The sequence below is a fragment of the Symphalangus syndactylus genome, chromosome 9 (assembly GCF_028878055.3).
Source record: "Symphalangus syndactylus isolate Jambi chromosome 9, NHGRI_mSymSyn1-v2.1_pri, whole genome shotgun sequence".
NCBI classification, from domain to species: domain Eukaryota; kingdom Metazoa; phylum Chordata; class Mammalia; order Primates; family Hylobatidae; genus Symphalangus; species Symphalangus syndactylus.
The window spans coordinates 19494809-19514649 of record NC_072431.2 but is presented as its reverse complement, the minus strand read 5'-3'; the positions used below and the strand labels follow the sequence as shown (position 1 = coordinate 19514649).

Below are 19841 nucleotides of genomic sequence, written 5' to 3'. Positions count from 1 at the left end.
GATCAGACTGCTTGAGCTTGTATCCCATCAACTCCTTATTAGCCATGTTTCTTCAAACTAAGCCTCAGTTTCTTTATATGTAAAATGCAGAAAATAATATCTACCTCAAAATAGTATGAGAATTTAATGAAACTGCGTCTCTTACATCACTTATTAGCTATGTGATCTTCAGTAACCATATAAAATGTGGCCAATAATAAATAACAGGGAAGTGAGAAAAGAGTGAAACATGCCAGACTTACTTTTTTTTCCCTCCCTAACATTTAAATAAATATTTTCTTTTTTTTTTTTCCTTTGAAACAGGGTCTCACTCTGTCCCAGGATGGCATGCAGTGGCACAATCACAGATCACTGCAGCCTCAAACTCCCAGGGTCAAACAATCCTCCCACTTCAGCCTCCCAAGTAGCTGGGGCTACAGGCATGCACCACTACACCTGGCTAATATTTATTTATTCATTTATTTATTTATTTATTTGAGACACAGAGTCTCTATTGCCTAGGCTGGAGTGCAGTGTCGTGATCTCGGATCACTGCAACCTCTGCCTCCTGGGTTCAAGGGATTATGGTGCCTTAGCTTCCCAAGTAGCCGGGATTACAGGCATGCGCCACCATGCCTGGCTAATTTTTGTATTTTTAGTAGAGATGGGGTTTCACCATGTTGGTCAGGCTGGTCTTGAACTCCTGACCTTAAGTGATCCGCCCACCTTAGCCTCCCAAAATGTTGGGATTACAGGCATGAGCCACCACACCCAGCCTTGTTTTATTTTTTGTAGAGACAGGGGTCTCACTATGTCGCCCAGGCTAAATATTTTCAAACAGAGCATTAAAACTTTTATTTAGTGGCCAATACTTAGAGAGATACATCTTATATTAATACACAGTCCTATATAGGGAATAGTTATTTAAAAAACTCATAGATCAATAATAAAAGTGTAATGGCAGCTGGGCGTGGTGGCTCAAGCCTGTAATCCCAGCACTTTGGGAGGCCGAGGCGGGCAGACCCGGAGGTCGGGAGTTCGAGACCAGCCTCATCTACATGGAGAAACCCTGTCTCCACTAAAAATACAATATTAGCTGGGCATGGTGGCGCATACCTGTAATCCCAGCTACTCAGGAGGCTGAGACAGGAGAATTGCTTGAACCCGGGAGGCGGAGGTTACAGTAAGTCAAGATTGCGCCACTGCACTCCAGCCTGGGCAACAAGAGTGAAACTCCGTCTCAGAAAAGAAAAGAAAAGAAAAGAAAAGAAAAGAAAAGAAAAGAAAAGAGAAAAGAAAAGAGAAAAGAGTAGTAATGGCAATTCAAACACCAACCATTGCTTAATATATATTTTTCCTTTATACTGATTTTCCCATACCATTTTCTTTTTACCACACTTTTGTTTTCCACCATGACTTCCAAAACTACAAAATTCAAATCTGGAATTAAATACAGCCTTATGTCTTGTATTGTTAGAATTTGATCAATAACCCTATAATGCTGTTGGCCACTAATAAATAGCTAAAAGAATTATCATTTAATTGACTAAATTATCTGAGATGACAGTAGGGGTCATATTGCTTAAAATGGTCTTAATAAGGGACCTATGGTGGTTAGCACTCAAGCTAGATATAAATATATTTTTGCTTGAACTCAGGCTGTAAAATCAAAAGGCAACAAACATCAATGCATACTCATCAATATCCTGTTGCTTCAGAGACCAGGCATAAAGAAAGATGATCCTGAATTATCTAAGGTCAAGAAAACTATCTGACTGGAGGAATGTCCCATCTTTCTGTACCAATATTCTGATATCAAGATGTCTCCTAACAGTTCTTTCTTACTGTGAATTTTTATGCAACACACTCAAGTATTGTTTAATCAAGTTTCTGGTCCTAAATCTCATATATGGCAAAGCTCAGGGTATTATTCAGGACGCCAAATCAATCTCTTATTAGAAATGCTTAACATTTCCTCTGACTGAGGTAAATCCTAAACAAAATAGTGAACATACTGTTTTAAAAATATGAAAGGGTTTGCCTCAAGAATTATTCCTACATTAACATGTACCATACACTGACTCCAGATATTTAAGCGTACAGAACTTAAAGGGCAAATTATCTAGTTCAAATTCAGAAGTAAAATTTTGCTTAACTCTGATGTAAAAACTGTCAGATCTAAAATGAAATCAGCGTAGTATTTTCATTTTAAAGTATTAATTACAATTAAAGTATTTCCTGGCCAGGCGCAGTGGCTCACGCCTGTAATCCCAGCCCTTTGGGAGGCCAAAGCGGGTGGATCACCTGAGGTCAGAAGTTCGAGACCAGCCTGACCAACAGAGTGAAACCCCGTTTCTATTTAAAAAATACAAAAATTAGCTGGGCATGGTGGCGGGCGTCTGTAATCCCAGCTACTTAGGAGGCTGAGGCAGGAGAATTGCTCGAACCTGGGAGGCGGAGGTTGTGGTGAGCCAAGATCACGCCAATGCACTCCAGCCTGGCAACAGAGCAAAACTCTGTCTCAAAAAAAAAAAAAAAAAGTATTTCCTTAGTTGAGGGCCAAAAAATACCCCAAAAAACAAAGAAACAGTGTTAGAGTGCTAGTTAGCAGAATCTCTTGGAATTACAGATACTGGTCAATGAAATCTGTAATGCTCCTAAATCATAGGAAAAGTCTAAAGGAATAAAAGCAAGATAGACTGAGGGAAAATATCTTTAAGGTTGTCAGACACAGGTTATATCAAAACAAAATTTTTATAACATAATCCATATGTTGTAGCATATGATACAACATCAGGTAACCTGAACAACTATATTTTATAAGCATAAAAGCCAATTTAATTTAAAATCAGCCTTCAAAAATTAGTTTCGCTACAAAACTACTATGGTTCAATCAGCAATAACATTGAACTCTGACCTTTGGTGTCAGCATCAGTTAGTTGCTCTTTGGCTACTTCCTCTTCTTCTTCAGCTATTGCCTGGAAGATTGCAGTCAGGAAGAAAAAAAGCAATTCACACAGTGGGCCTTCACTGTCATTTCCTACAAGAGCTTCCTCTAATACTTCTGTGAATAAAATGTTTAAAATAAATTTAAAGTTCTGTTCATGTACTGAAAAAACAACTCCACTGGAATAAACATGTAATCAACAATAGTATGTGCGACTATTTTCTTAAGCATCAATTTATGAAAGTATAACCAAGTATTATCCAAGCCAAAATAAGAAACAACTTATAATGATTACAATAAAATACAATAAAATCATAAGCCAAAGTCACCTCATTCAAGTAAGTCAAAATAGCCTCAATAGATCAACATATTTCATTTAAATTTAAATTTAAGACACAAATTAAGGCACATTTCAAAAATTACAATTTTATTCTAATCTGAACAATGCAAATATTTGTTATTGTGCCACTGTTCTTGAGGGCTATGTATGTGCAAATAGTGCACAGCAGAGGTCATTATCCACATTAGGTTTTAATCCTAATATTATGTCTAAGTCATAAATGTTTCTTATCTAATTCATCTCACCTAAACCAGCACTGTTCAGACCTCCTTGATCTATAAGACACAATGATTCTTGCCTCATCCACCTCATAAGGGGACATAAAAGAATTTGAAAGCCCTCCTAAAGAATATACATTAAATATTAAGAGTGGCATTATAGGACGGGCACAGTGGCTCACGCCTGTAATCCCAGCACTTTGCGAGGCCAAGGCGGGCGGATCACGAGGTCAAGAGATCAAGACCATCCTGGCTAACACGGTGAAACCTCGTCTCTACTAAAAATACAAAAAAATTGAGTCAGGCGCTGTGGCTCACGCCTGTAATCCCAGCACTTTGGGAGGCCAAGGCAGGCAAATCACAAGGTCAGGAGTTCAAGACCAGCCTTCAAGACAGTAGCCTGTCTCTACTAAAAATACAAAAATTAGCTGGGGGTGGTGGCGGGCGCCTGTAATCGCAGCTACTCGGGAGGCTGAGGCAGTGAATTGCTTGAACCCCGGAGATGGAAGTTGCAGTGAGCCGAGATCACGCCACTGCACTCCAGCCTGGGCGACAGAGCGAGACTCCGTCTCAAAAAAAAAAAGAAAAAAATTAGCTGGGTATGGTCATGGGTGCCTGTAGTCCCAGCTACTTGGGAGGCTGAAGCAGGAGAATTGCTTGAACCCTGGAGGTGGAGCTTGCAGTGAGCCGAGATTGCGCCACTGCACTCTAGCCTAGGCGACAGAGCAAGACTCTGTCTCAAGAAAAAAAACAATGAGTGGCATTATAATTCTCTATTTCAAAGTCTCTACATGGATTTTAAGAAAATTATTGAACCATGTGACAGCCAAAAATTCAAAATTTGATCCAAATCTTTCCTTATACTAAACTCATTATAAATGTTTATACAAAGTAAAAGTATATAAGTACACAGGCCAAAGAGAATTACAAATTAAAGGTAGGCAATAACCTGTCTGCAAACACCCATATACCACTCCCTGCTCAAGAAGTGGAGTCTATTCCACAATCCTGTTGAATCCCACGGTGGCCTCTCACTGCTCTGACCAATGGAATGTGGCAGAAGTAAGGCTGTGCCAATTCCAGGCCTAGGCTTTAAGAGGGCTAGCAGTTTCTGCTTCCTGCTTCTTAGAGCCCCCAGGTGCCACATAATAAGTATGAGATACTCTGATGAAATGAAAGGCCACATGAAGAGGACCGAGGCACCAGACCTGTGTGAGAAGAAGCCATTTTGAACATCTAGCCAGACCAGAGAGATCCCAGCTCCAGTGCCCCCACAGAACCTTACAGGATGGCTTGTTTTTTTAAAGCCAGTAATTTTAAGATGAACTATAATGTAGCAATAGATAACTAAAGCACTTGCCTAGGGTTACTCCATCAGGAAACTCATCTTGAAGATCAAAAAGTTCCCCAAATGCATTAAGGAACTCCAAAACCATCAGAGCATCACCAAAGATTTCAGGAGGTAGTCTAGTTTTCACTGGTGTTGGTTCTGGAAGTTCCTGAAAGATTAAACAATTTATATAACTATTTGAACCAAGAACAGGAAAACTTAAAAGGTAGAGATGACATACTTTTTACCTAACTATTAAGAAGTATTCTTTGTAAGCTACTGGTTCTCAACCCTTGCTGTTTATCACAATCACCTTTGGAACTTCTAAAATTATAGATGTCCTGAACTTGTTCCAACTTTACTAAATCACAGTTCCTGAGAAGGGACTGGGAGAAAGGAACATTTTCTTCCTTATACTAAGAACATAACTTTAGGCTGAGTGTATTTCTGACTATATTTCCTAGTAAGAGTCTCTTAACCCACATTCTGAAGTCAAATCAGCTGTGAAATACTACCTTCAATGTAGTACCGCCTTATGATTTGGAACATAATTAATCTACTATCTACTGATTTTGATTTACTGAAATTGTTCTTTATAAGCCAAGTTGAATGAGTTTGATTTGGACACTTTGGCCATTTCTGGAAATAGGCAGAATCCTTACCTAGCAATCAAGCTAAATGCATGCCTGGCTACAGTGGTTTTTGGATTATTAAGGATCACACAAACTGACCTATTATTTCTACAGAATAAGAATCATTATCAAAGCTGATTATAAAACACTAACAATGCTACCTTGGAATTCTAAGTGTGAACATTTGCTTAACTAGCTATTTCCTCTCGGTTAAATATAAAGAAAAGAGGCTGCTATTAAATAAAAGAATGATTTCATCAGCAAAGCCACACAGGGCATTTAAAACCTATGTGTGCCAAACATCACATAACATGTTTATACCTTAAGGTCATCACATTCCATATCTTCTCTAGGTTTACTCCACTGTTTTAAGTATTCCACATATTTTCGCTTTTCTTCACGTAACTTCTCTCTTTCCTAAAAATTTTTAAAAGTTAATAACAATTCATGTAAGAAATTTATATGGCAGCATCGGCATCTCCTGAGAACTTGTTAGAAATGCAAATACTTGGACCTTACCCCATACCTACTGAAGCAGTAACTCTGAGGTTAGGACTTGGCAACTGGTGTTCTAGCAAGCCCTTCTGGTGGTTTTTAATACACGCTAAAGTTTTAGAACCACTGATCAAAATAATACCTATCAAAATAATGCTATGAAGACCGAAAATGGGCCGAGTGCAGTGGCTCACATATGTAATCCCAGCACTTTGGGAGTCAGAGGCAGGTGGATTACTTGAGGTCAGAAGTTTGAGACCAGCCTGGCCAAAATGGCGAAACTCCATCTCTACTAAAAATACAAACATATATATATATATATATATGCCGGGTGTGGTGGCACACGCCTGTTGTTCCAGCTACTCAGGAGGCTGAGGCACAAGAAGCGCTTGAACCCAGGAGGAGAAGGTTGGGGTGAACTGAGATCACACCACTGCACTCCAGCCTGGGCAGCTCTTGAATAAATATTAATTTAATCTGACTTGATCTATAGCTTTCCCTCTACTTCCTATCAATAAGATCCTAGCAAAATAAATTATTAGACTGCCTAAAATGAAACTTCCCCTTATATTTGTAATACATTTGTCATTTTCAAGATTCATTTGAATCTGATAACAGCCTAGAGACACAAAGAGGGAACAATAATTAAAAGCAACAATATTAGAATAGATGGACTTCTTTCTTGTAATTCAGGCTACTTCTCTTACTCTCTCGGTCTTTTGAAACCCTTACTTTTTGATTCTGGTTTTTGAAATTGCAAGATAAATATTAACTGCTAAATGTCTCTAATAAAGCAGTGTAAGTAAAATATTTTACTATTTTTCCAGTAAGTATGTTTAATATGTATTATTCTCTTCTTTGAAATTTAGGAAGAACAGAGGTAAACAGATGTGCACTTATCAAATTTTCAACATAAAATGCCTAGATAGTTATGGAACTTGCTGTAACTTGAATAGTTTGCTTAAATAAATTATCTACCCCCAACCTCAGAAATAATTCTTATAGGATCAAATAAGGTTAACATTCTAATTCATTGTTGCTAACAGTGTAAATAAGCACATGCTTGGGAAATACTTAGTGATGTATATGTATAGAAAGTTCTAAAAATATTCTTACCCTTTGATTTATTCTACTTCTACAAATTTATCCTGGGACATAGTCCAAAAAAAAAGAAGACTTTATTCAGAAATTTGAACACAGCAGTATTATTTAAAGCACTTAGCTATGACTAATAAGTTATGCAGTCATTAAAAATTCCACTTAAGATATTTAATAACATGAAAGAATGTTTATGATCATGTTAGATAAAAAAAGCATATAAAACTTTAAATGGTGAGTGATCTGTTTTTTTAAGGCAGAGGATAAAGACTAGAAATAAACAAATCAAAGTGTTAATTCTCTCTGGCCAAGTGCAGTGGCTCATGCCTGTAATCCTAGCACTTTGGGAGGTCGAGGCAGGCAGATCACTTGAGGTCAGGAGTTTGAGACCAGCCTGGCCAACATGGTGAAACCCCATCTCTACTAAAAATACAAAAATTAGCCAGGCGTGGTGGTGGGCACGTCTAATCCCAGCCACTTGGGAAGCTGAGGCAGGAGAATTGCTTGAATCTGGGAGGCAGAGGTTGCACTGAACCCAGATCAAGCCACTGCATTTCAGCCTGAGCGACAGAGTGACACTCCATCTAAAAAAAAAAAGTGTTAATTCTATCTCTAAATGTTACCATCAGATTTCTGGCGATTTTTCTGTCCTCTATGTTTTGTGGAGTAAACTTATATTAGACCTCCTATACCACCTCAATGGCCTATTTGACAAACATTTGGTTTCCGTTCCAAGATGGCCGAATAGGAACAGCTCCAGTCTGCAGCTCCCAGCGTGATCAATGCAGAAGAGGGTGATTTCTGCATTTCCAACTGAGGTACCTGGTTCATCTCATTGGGACTGGTGCCCACGGAGGGCGAGCCGAAGCAGGGCGGGCATCACCTCACCCAAGAAGCGCAAGGGGTCAGGGGATTTCCCTTTCCTAGCCAAGGGGAGACTTGACAGACTGTACCTGGAAAATCGGGACACTCCCGCCCAAATACTGCGCTTTTCCAACAGTCTTAGCAAACGGCACACCAGCAGATTATATCCCCTGCCTGGCTCAGCGGGTCCCATGCCCACAGAGCCTTGCTCACTGCTAGTGCAGCAGTCTGAGATCCACCTGCGAGGCAGTAGCCTGGCAGGGGGAGAGGGGGTCCGCCATTGCTGAGGCTTGAGTGGGTAAACAAAGCAGCCAGGGAAGCTCAAACTGGGTGGAGCCCACCGCAGCTCTGAAAGGCTGGCTGCCTCTGTAGACCACACCTCTGGGGGCAGGGTGTAGCTGAACAAAAGGCAGCAGAAACTTCTACAGACTTAAACATCCCTGTCTGGCAGCTCCTAGCACGGTTTTTGAGCTCTGAGAACAGAGAGACTGTCTCCTCAAGTGGATCCCTGACCCCTGTGTAGCCTAACTGGGAGACACCTCCCAGTAGGGGCCAACTGACACCTCATACAGGTAGGTGCCCCTCTGGGATGAAGCTTCCAGAGGAAGGATAAGGCAGCAATATTTGCTGTTCTGCAATATTTGCTGTTCTGCAGGCTCCGCTGGTGATACCCAGGCAAACAACCTCATCAAAAAGCAGGCAAAGGATATGAACAGACACTTCTCAAAAGAAGACATTTATGCAGCCAAAAGACACATGAAAAAATGCTCATCACTGGTCATCAAAGAAATGCAAATCAAAATCACAATGAGATACCATCTCACAGCAGTTAGAATGGCGATCATTAAAAAGTCAGGAAACAACAGGTGCTGGAGAGGATGTGGAGAAATAGGAATGCTTTTACACTGTTGGTGGGAGTGTAAACTAGTTCAACCATTGTGGAAGACAGTGTGGCGATTCCTCAAGGATCTAGAACTAGAAATGCCATTTGACCCAGTGATCCCATTACTAGGTATATACTGAAAGGTTATAAATCATGCTGCTATAAAGACACATGCACACGTATGTTTACTGCTGCACTATTCACAATAGCAAAGACTTGGAACAAACCCAAATGTCCATCAATGATAGACTGAATTAAGAAAATGTGGCACATATACACCATGGAATACTATGCAGCCATAAAAAAGGATGAGTTCATGTCCTTTGCGGGGACATGGATGAAGCTGGAAACCATCATTCTCAGCAAACTATCACAAGGACAGAAAACCAAACACCGCATGTTCTCACTCATAGGTGGGACTTGAACAATGAGAATACTTGGACACAGGGTGGGGAATATCACACACCAGGGCCTGTTGTGGGGTGGGGGGAGGGGGGAGGGATAGCATTAAGAGAAATACCTAATGTAAATGACGAGTTAATGGGTGCAGCAAACCAACATGGCGCATGTATACCTATGTAACAAACCTGCACGTTGTGCACAGGTACCCTAAAACTTAAAGTATAATTAAAAAAAAAAATTCAAGGGAGACTATAGACAACTAAAATGGGCACAGAGCATGTAATATGATCCTCTAAGGCTACTTGTGAATATCCCAAGAAATCTCTGAAAATGACTTTGGAGGAAACCAGCTATAGAATTCTCTAAGGAATATGTATCACTGAAGACCACAATCAAAGATTTGCTGAAACACTATTATTACACCTTATTTTTCAAGTAGGATAAGAACATTATTCATTTTTTTTTTTTTTGAGATGGAGTCTTGTTCTGTTGCCCAGGCTGGCGTGCAGTGGCGTGATCTTGGCTCACTGTAACCTCCACCTCCCATTTTCAAGCGATTCTCCTGCCTCAGCCTCCTTTGTAGTTGGGATTACAGGCGCATACTACCATGCCCGGCTAAGTTTTGTATTTTTAGTAGAGATGGAGTTTCACCATCCCGGCCAGGCTGGTCTCGAACTCCTGACCTCATGATCTACCTGCCTTGGCCTCCCAAGGTGCTGGAATTACAGGCATGAGCCACTGCACCCGGCCTATTTTATTTTTCAAACTGTGTATTTTACCTCTTAAAGTTTTACATATAAACTTTTACATATATCATCTTCCCTAAATTTGGAAGTCTAAAAAATAAAATCATTTAGAACTGCATTCTAAAAGAAGTTTTAAGTGATGTGTAAAGGCATGTTAAATTTTCCAAAGCAAAAGGGAGATAAACAAATCAACTTTCTATGCATATTCATAAATGTGAATGAAAGTAGTAAAAGCATTTAAAAATCAACCATAGATGTAGATACGTAAAGTAGTATTACTATATGTAGAGAGTATAGCTAATATACTCAAATGAATACCTTTTCTCTTTCTACTTTAAGCCTCTCTTTTTCTTCTTTTTTCTTTAGTCTCTCCTCTTCAACAATTTTTTTCAATTCTTCCCTCTTTTTCTCTTTATCTTCTTTTTCTTTTTTCTTCGCTTCTAGGGCATCTGCTTTTTCTCTTTTTAATTTAGCCTTTTCAAAAGCTGTGAAGAAAAATCAAACTTAGAACTATATATATAGACAAAATAACACTTGGCAATTTTTTTGATGTAACAACAGAATCCTTGAAATAATTTAAAGTTAAATGAGATTAGTAGAGACTCTTAAAATTCCTACAGGGAGCCAGCAGATTATTAAAACAGGAAAAGCAAATTGGCTAAGTTTATGACAAACTACAGTACTGGGACAAACATATCTGTGCCTTTGAAAGCCCTAATACCCAAAGTGTGATCTGAAGACCAGCAGTAAGGTTATCATCATCTTGTTAAAAAATGCAGAATGTCATTCCCTCACCAGACCTAATTTACAATCTTCATTTTAACAAGATTCCCAAGTGATTCATATGTATATTCAAGTTTGGGAAGCAATGTTTTAAAAGGCTGTATGAATCAAACAAAACAGCCCCAGTTTGTAAGCCCTGGAAACTGAAACTTCTGCTTAATCTCGCACTAAGCAATTTAATAGGGAATATGCAAGACCATGAAATTTTAAGAGATGAAGCGGTCTTATTTATAAAACAAGCAAACAAACAAACAATAGTTATCTGATAGAAAAAATAACTGCACTTCGAAACAATTAACCAGAAACATGCCATTTCGGAAACATCCCCCACTCAGGCGCAGAGAAATATTCTTTCTTATTCCTAATCAGCTTTTGGGAAGAATGTTAAAACTCACCCAGTGACTTCATTTCTTCTTGTTTCAAAAGTTTATCTCTTTCTTTAGTAGCTTTGTTCCTATAACTTGCAAGAGTCTGTTTATTAGCAACATTGTCCTCCTAAAAAAAAATCCAAAATAGTATGCCTGGTTCTTATAGTAAGAATAAAAAGCAAAAAATTTAAAACTCTCACCAATTACACTTTCTTTATACTAAAATGATTTTTTTTTTTTTTTTTTTTGAGACAAAGTCTCGCTCTATCCCCCAGGCTTGAGTGCAATGGTGTGATCTCAGCTCACTGCAACCTCTGCCTCCTGGGCTCAAGCGATTCTTCTCCTTCAGCCTCTCGAGTAGCTGGGATTACAGGCATGTGCCACCATACCCAGCTAATTTTTTTTGTACTTTTAGTAGATATGGGGTTTTGCCATGTTGGCCAGGCTGGTCTTGAACTCCTGACCTCAAGTGGGCTACTCACCTCAGCCTCCCAAAGTGCTGGGATTACAGGTGTAAGCCACCATGCCCAGTCTAAAATGAGTTTTTATTCTAAAGTATAATTGATCCGGGCACAGGGGCTCATGCCTGTAATCCTAGCATTTTGGGAGGCCAAGGCAGGTAGAATACTTGAGGTCAGGCATTTGAGAGCAGCCTGGCTAACATGGTGAAACCCCATCTCTACTAAAAATGCAAGAATTAGCTAGGCATGGTGGCATGCACCTGCAGCCCCAGCTACTCAGGAGGCTGAGGCAGAACTGCTTGAACCCAGGAGGTGGAGGTTGCAGTGAGCCAAGATCATGCTACTGCACTCCAGCACGGGTGACAGAGTGAGACTCCATCTCAAAAAAAAAAAAAAAAAAAAAAAAAAAGTGTAACTGAACTGTTAATAACTCTAATCTTAGTAATAAATAGAACATGTAGCTCTATAAACTCTGTAGCTCTATAAATTATTACAAGAATATCTCAGGAAAAACTGGTAATATATAGAAAGAGCCTTAAAAATGCATTAGAAAAACAAACTTTCAGCTTACTTTATAAACTAGATGGTGTAAATATCAAATATAAAAGATGTAGAAAAAAGACATACCAGAAAAATTCTTGTGGCCAATGTAAAATTTTATTTTTATTTTATTTCTTCTAAGAATGTCTCTAACCTAATTAATTTGTGTAGGTTTTTTTTTTTTTTTTTTTTTTTAAGATGTAGTCTTGGCTTTGTTGTCCAGGCTACAGTGCAATGTGGCATGATCTGGGCTCACAGCAACCTCAGCCTCTGTCTGCCTCCCGGATTTGAGCAATTCTCGTGCCTCAGGCTCCTGTATTTTTAGTAGAGACAGAGTTTTGCCATGTTGGCCAGGCTAGTCTAGAACTCCTAGACTCAAATATCCACCCACCTCAGCCTCCCAAAGTACTGGGATTACAGGCAAGAGCCACTGTGCCCGGCTGCATTATTGCTTTTTTAAAGCCCCCTATAACTTCTTCTTGTCAGAATTTATTGCTCTTTATTTTACACTTCAATCCCATAGTTTATTCCCTGCTTTACATTTCAGTAATTGCTTATGTGCTTGCTTCCACTTTGGTATAAAATCCTTTTGGTATGAAAGTCATATCTAATTCACATCTGAAACTTCTACAAGCCTCATTGCTGAGCAGTTACCAACATATAGAACACACTCACATACTTTTTGGTGAGGTAATGAGTTTCTTCCTCTAGGCTATGGATGTCAGGGGAGACAAACATACTTCTTGATTCTGAATACTGTTTTACTAACAGTGAAAATGTAGTTTTAATCAATTCTCTACTTACTTGACTAACAGGTATTCGTTTGGGAGGTCTCCCTCTTCGTCTGTTAGCAGGACTGAAGATAAATGTGGGTGGATCATCAGGGAAGAAATAAGAAAAATCTTGTTCTGCTATTTTATACGTTGAAAGAGATGATGCCTTAATAAAACAAAGACATAGGGTACAATAATAACACATTAGTAAACAACATACAGATATGCCCTAACATGTCATATGGCCACTATTAATGCTGTTAAAAGATCAGGATAGGCTGGACACAGTGGCTCATGCCTGTAATCCCAGCACTTTGGGAGGCCAAGGCGGGCAGATCATGAGGTCAAGAGATTGAGATCATCCTGCCCAACATGGTGAAACCCCATCTCTACTAAAAATACAAAAATCAGCTGGATGTGGTGGCACACGTCTGTAGTCCCAGGTACTTGGGAGGCTGAGGCAGGAGAATCACTTGAATCTGGGAGGTGGAGGTTACAGTGAGCAGAGATTGTGCCACTGCACGCCAGCCTGGTGACAGAGCAAGACTCCATCTCAGGAAAAAAAAAAAAAAAAAAAGATAAGGATAAAAGCATTAGAATTTTATGCATTATTGTGTAGTAAAATACATTTTAGTTGGTTTAACCAATCCTTTATCCACTATATAATTAATTAGCCTTACCAGAAAGAAAACCACAATTCAAAGATTACTTTACAATACCTCAAGAATGGTTGTACAGTTTCTTGTATTTCAAAATTACATATATATTATACAATAATTTGTTTTGCTTTAACAAACTTTGTGAGATTTTCTACGTAAATGAATAATCAATCTATGTAAATGAATAATCAATCCATATATTTAACATTAAAAATCCACTGTATTAACCTTTCTTAACCATTTGCCAACTGCTGAACATTTATTTAGATTTTCCTCCCAGGGTAGAGTAATAACTTAAATACTTAATGTATCAAATTTCCCATTACATCCCTCTAGTCTTGATAAAAGCAGAAATACTTGCAAATTCCTATAAAGTTTAAACAAAGAATTTAAGTTCAGAAGTCAACCTCATTCTTGCCAGAAATGGTGTGGTTCTAGAATAATTACTAAATCCAATAGTTTATCTCCTTTTACCTTGTATCTAGAATTTGTTTGCCTTTTAAAGTTCTTTTATTTTAATTTTATTTATGTATTTATTTATTTGGGACAGAATCTTGCTGTCACCCTGGCTGGAGTGTAGTGGCATGATCTCAGTTCACTGCAACCTCTGCCTCCTAGGTTCAAGTGATTCTCCTGCCTCAGTCTCCCGAGTAGCTGAGATTACAAGTGCGTGCCACCACATCTGGCTAATTTTTGTATTTTTAGTAGAGACAGGGTCTCACCATGTTGGCCAGGCTGGTCTCGAACTCCTGACCTCAAGTGATCTGCCCACCTTGGCCTCCCAAAGTGCTGGGATTATAGGCATAAGCCACTGCGCCCAGTCTTGCTTACCTTTTATCCATTTGCAACCCTAGACTTTTTGTTATTTTTGACCTAATGGCCAAGATCATCATTCTTCCTCTCAAACAAGTCAACGAAAACAAGTGCCATTTACAGAAATACCTTTCAGGAAATGTGTGAGAAAATAATGACACAAAATACAAAAAGTTAACAAAACAGAAAAGGGTATTTTGTGTATAATTATTTTTGTAGGTAGAGCACAGCTTTAAACACCTAGAATTCAACCAGTTCTGGCGATGATAATAAATCAAGAATCTATCAAAATTTCCCATTAAGGAAATTTCATTAAAATGATCACATTCCATCCCACATTAACCTTCTGAATTATGTGGGATAACAGGATTATCTACAGAATTATGTAATTATCTACAGAATTGCACCTTAAATATGAATATAAAGCACATGGGTGGTTTCTTCTCAAATATATATATACACACTCATAAAGGCCAAAATACGTTTTAGTACATTAATTGCCAAAGTTGCTTATTCATACACACAATACACAAAACCCATATCTTTGTGTACTTGTAGGTACTCCTAACAGCAGTCTATGCTCACCAAAACTGGTTATCAAACTTTGTGTGCTTGCTCACAAAGTGCTGTGCTGATATAATTTGGCTCTGTGTCCCCACCCAAATCTCACGTGGAATTGTACTCCCCAGTGTTAAAGGGCAGTCCTGGTAGGAGGTGACTGAATCATGGAGCGGGCTTCCCCGCTTGCTGTTCATGAGATCTGGTTGTTTGAAAGTGCGTAGCACCTCCCACTTCACGCTCTCTCCTGCCAGCCATGTGAAGATGTGCTTGCTTTCCCTTTGCTTTCCACCATGATTGTAGGTTTCCTGAGGCCTCCCCAGAAGCAGAAGCCCGTACAGCCCACAGAACTGTGGGCCAATTAAACCTCTTTTCTTTATAAATTACCCAGTCTCAGGTATGTCTTTATAGCAGTATGAGAATGGATTAATACACCAGCATATCCATTAATAATCTTCTATTACACTCTAAGTGAAAAATGTTTATTGTGACCTTAATTCTCATTTATTTATTAAGTAAAGTTGAGCTTCTTTCCATGTTCATTGACTTTTTCCTTGGTGAAATATTTGCTGATGTCTTTTATCACCATTTTCCAATTGGGTCATCTTTGCTCACTGATGTGTAAGAAATCTTTGTAAATTAGAGGAATTGGCCAACTGGCTGTTTACAATATACATATACAACTATTCACAATATCAATTGCCTACCAAGTGTCAGGCACTGTTCTAGCCATTTATCGCAAGTATCTAAATCTTTAAAATTTTTTGTAAGCATCATTTAATATAGCTGCCTGATAATGCTATAGACAGAACATAATTGAATCTTATCAAGGCAGATACATAAATATGCTCACATTTTTAAAAAATTATTTTTCAGATGATGCAATCTTACGTTTTCAAGTTTTTATATTTCATCCACTGTGAATTTTAGTCATATCTATTTGACCATTTTCCTACTGGGGTGCTTATGTTTCTCTAGTAAATTTGCGTTCTTCATTGTATTTACTCAAGGTATTTTTCCCCCGGCACTTGCCCTTGAAATCTACGCATGACTTTTTTTTTTTTTTTTTTTTTTTTTCCCTTAGACGGAGTCTCCTGTTGCCCAGGCTGGAGTGCAGTGGCACGATATTGGCTCACTTATTCATAACATTTTAAAACCTATGTTTATGCTCAATCTCATCCTTGGTATTTTTTTTTTTTTCTATTTCTCCTAAGTACCTCATCATGTTTAACATTAAAATTTGTTTCATTTCTTTTATATAAACTATTGGAATAATAGTTAGATTTAACTTTATTATTCCAATAGTTAACCAAGTATCCATTTTTATTCATCAATCTTGCCTCTAGAGACCTGAAATGTTAACTTTTCGCATAAACTCATTCTTTTTTTAAAGTTTCTCTTCTTTTTAAACATTTATATACAGTGAAATGCACAAATCTAACACATGCAGGAGCTGATTTGTGACAAATGCATACATCTCTCTAACCCATTCTACTGCCTTTTTAAACTTTTATTTTAAGTTCAGGGGTGCATTTGCAGGTTTGTTACATAGTTAACGTGTGTCATGGGGGTTTTGTTGTGCAGATTGCTTTATCACGCAGGTTTTAAGCAAGCACCCATTAGTTATTTTTCCCCATCCTCTCCCTCCTCCCACCTTCTGATAGGCTGAAATCCCAGGCTCAAGTGATCCTCCCACCTCAGCCTTCAGAGTAGCTGGGACTACAGGCATGAGGCTCCATTCTATTGCTTTTCTCACTTAGTGTGTCTTTATCCCAATAAAAGTTGAATATTTTGCATTATAAAAAATTACTTTGAGTTTTACCATTTAACTTTTTATTTAGTGTGCAATGTGAAATCTCTAAAACTTGACTTTTTCCTCTCTTAATGGCTATTGACAAAATATAATCTGCTTAGTATCAGCATGATACTTTTTATTTTTATTATTATTATTATTATTATTATATTATTTTGAGACAGGGTCTCACTCTGTTGTCCAGGCTGGAGTGCAGTGATACAATCACAGCTCACAGCAGCCTTGACCTCTCTAGTCTCAGGTGATCCTTTTACCTCAGCTTCCTAAGTAGCTGGGACTACAGTTACCCACCACTACACCCAGCTAATTTGTGTAATTTTTGTAGATACAGGGTTTGCCATGTTTCCCAGGCTGATCTCCAGGCTGGTCTCCGGGGCTCAAGCAGTATGTACACTTTGGCCTCCTAAAGTGCAAGGATTACAGGAGTAAGCCACGGTGCCCAGCCAATGCTCTCTCTATTATACATTGTTCTCTTATCTAGTAGGCTCTGTTTAGCACTGTTCTTTGAATCTGTCTATTCTTCATAAGCCAGAACCACACTATAGGTATTAGGAAGCTATAGTTGCCCCACCTGATAACTTTTCTTTTTCCAAATTTTCTATTTTCACCTGTCCTTGTTGATCTGTTTTATAAGTGGTAGTAACTGAACCACCTAGCAATTCTAGCAATTTTAGAAATAGTAATTAATCCAATAAATATTTTTCAAAAGTACTAAAAATTGGCTCCAGATTAAAAGAGAGCAATCTTTAATGATCTTTGAAATAACATTTCAGCAATGTTATAACTTTATAACACTATCCATTTTGTTTTCTGTGTTCCAACAAATAATTTCATTATTTGATTACCTTTATTTTAATGACTCCATCTTGTGGTTCACAGTGTTGCTTCAGAAAAAGCTTTAGTTTATCACGAGAAAATAGGTGTTTTCTCCGGCTACAGGAGGCAAGGAAGTCAAAGAGGGGTAGTGTTAGCATCAAAGAGTTCAACCCCAACTCCATAGTCTCTGTAAATTTGTAACCTGAATTTCAAGCCTAGGAATCAAAGGACACTTCATCTTCTAACAGTATTTATGTAGAAGTTACAAGAAACTTTTACAGAGGTATTTATGTAGGAAGTTATAAGATCTACATGAGTGAATCTATTATAAAAAGTCTATTACAAAAACAGCAATATGCATTTATTGTTTAGGGGCCACTGAGAAAACAAACTTCAAGGGCTGGGCACAGTGGCTCACACCTGTAATCCCAGCACTTTGGGAGGCCGAGGCAGGTGGATGACGAGGTCAGGAGATCGAGACAATCCTGACTAACACGGTGAAACCCTGTCTCTACTAAAAATACAAAAAATTAGCCGGGTGTGGTGGTGGGTGCCTGTAGTCCCAGCTACTCAGGAGGCTGAGGCAAGAGAATGGCATGAACACAGGAGGCAGTGAGCCAAGATCACACCACTGCACTCCAGCCTGGGCAACAGAGCAAGACTCTGTCTAAAAAAAAAAAAAGGAAGAAAAGAAAAGAAAAAAAAGAAAACAAACTTTAAGGAAAATATGCTATAGAGAGTAAATCAAATTTTATAAAATTAGATTACCCCTACAAGTATAACCATTAAAATTCTCTTAACAATTAAAATCAGGCCAGGCACAGTGGCTCACGCCTGTAATCCCAGCACTTTGGGAGGCAGAGGAGGGTGGATCACTTGAGGTCAGGAGTTCAAGACCAGCCTGGCCAACATGATGAAACCCCATCTCTACTAAAAATACAAAAAAATTTAGCTGGGCAGTAGTGGCACATGCCTGTAATCCCAGCTACTCAGGAGGCTTAGGGTGGGGAATCACTTGAGCCTGGGAGGCCGAGGGTACAATGAGCCGAGATTGCCCTGCTGCACTCTAGTCTCGGAGACAGAGTGAGACTCTGTCTCAAGAAAACAAACCAAAACAAAACAAAAAAAATTAAAATCAGTAGACTACCAGAAATCATATTAAGTGCTGCAAATCAATATTCAAGTGGATATTGTAAACAAAGTTGAACATAGCTTGTATCAAATTTTAAAACATTTTGTATTTAAATCTCATGACAACCAACAAATTAGTGGGATGAAAATTAAAAGAGGCTTAAAATTAATATTCTAAAACATACTGTTTTTTATTCTCCCTTGCCCCCCAATTAAAAACCACAAGAGTACCAAACACCACCACAAACAAAACAAAACCAATAGAAAAGAAATAGAAGTATTTTTAGGAAAAAGTAAATGTTTTAATTGAGTTCAATGTATTCCTTTCAAGAAAAAGCCATTAAAAGCTCCTATAAGTGAATAAACAATATATGATTTTTAAGTAGTGGCCTTCCCAAAAATGTATACAGTTAGCCCTCCATATCCTTAGATCAAAAGTATTTGGAAAAAATAAAAACTGCATCTGTATTAAACATGTGCAGACTTTTTTTGTTGACAGTATTCCCTAAACCATACAGTATAACAATGATTTATACTTCATTTACATTGTATTAGGTATTATAAGTAATCTGGAGATGATTTAAAGTACATGGGAAGATGTGTGTAGGTTAAATGCAGATACTACACCATTTTATGAAACTTGAACATCCAAAGATTTCCCTCCCACACAGATAACCAAGGATGACTATATTCTTTTCCTAGACTTAAAGCTCCATGAGAACAAGGACTCTGCTATATCTCTGCAAGCTGGTAAAGAGAAGGTAATTACTTGTTGACTACTGAAGAAACTAGTCCTCAAGGACTTCATTAGTTTACATGGTAGCTACTAGCCACATACTGTTTATTTATGAATAAAATTAAAAACTCAGTTCCCTCATTCTTTCTAGCTACATTTCAAATGCTCAATAGTGACACATGGCTGTTGGACAGCATACATGTAACATTTCCATTATAAAAGAAAGTTCTACTTGTCAATGCTACTCTAGCATATCAAGTCTTCTTCTTTATTAGAGGAATATTACCATCTCTTTATTAAAAAAAAGTATTGTACTATTTTTTGATGCTAACAAAGAGCTATAAGTCACTTAAGTCTTTTATTATGAAGTATAACTTTCTCACGTTGTAATTCTTTGGCTTACCAATTAGGAAGAAAATGAGCTAACCAAGACTAACCATGATCTAGCAGAATAAT

The 19841-nt window shown here is 38.2% G+C and overlaps 1 protein-coding gene across 11 annotated transcripts in view; it reads right to left on the bottom strand.

The window, feature by feature from the left end:
• The window catches only part of BAZ1A (bromodomain adjacent to zinc finger domain 1A), a 120160-nt gene that overhangs the window by 37208 nt on the left and 63111 nt on the right, over positions 1-19841 (bottom strand). For all 11 annotated transcript variants that reach the window (XM_063645911.1, XM_055291538.2, XM_055291537.2 and 8 more), the window contains 7 exons: positions 17548-17635; positions 12891-13025; positions 11113-11212; positions 10253-10419; positions 5768-5863; positions 4845-4983; positions 2897-3043 (listed from right to left, as the gene is read on the bottom strand). In XM_063645911.1, the coding sequence (XP_063501981.1) occupies positions 2897-3043; positions 4845-4983; positions 5768-5863; positions 10253-10419; positions 11113-11125 (562 nt within the window). In that variant the 5' untranslated portion in view covers positions 11126-11212; positions 12891-13025; positions 17548-17635. The remainder of the gene's footprint in view (positions 1-2896; positions 3044-4844; positions 4984-5767; positions 5864-10252; positions 10420-11112; positions 11213-12890; positions 13026-17547; positions 17636-19841) is intronic.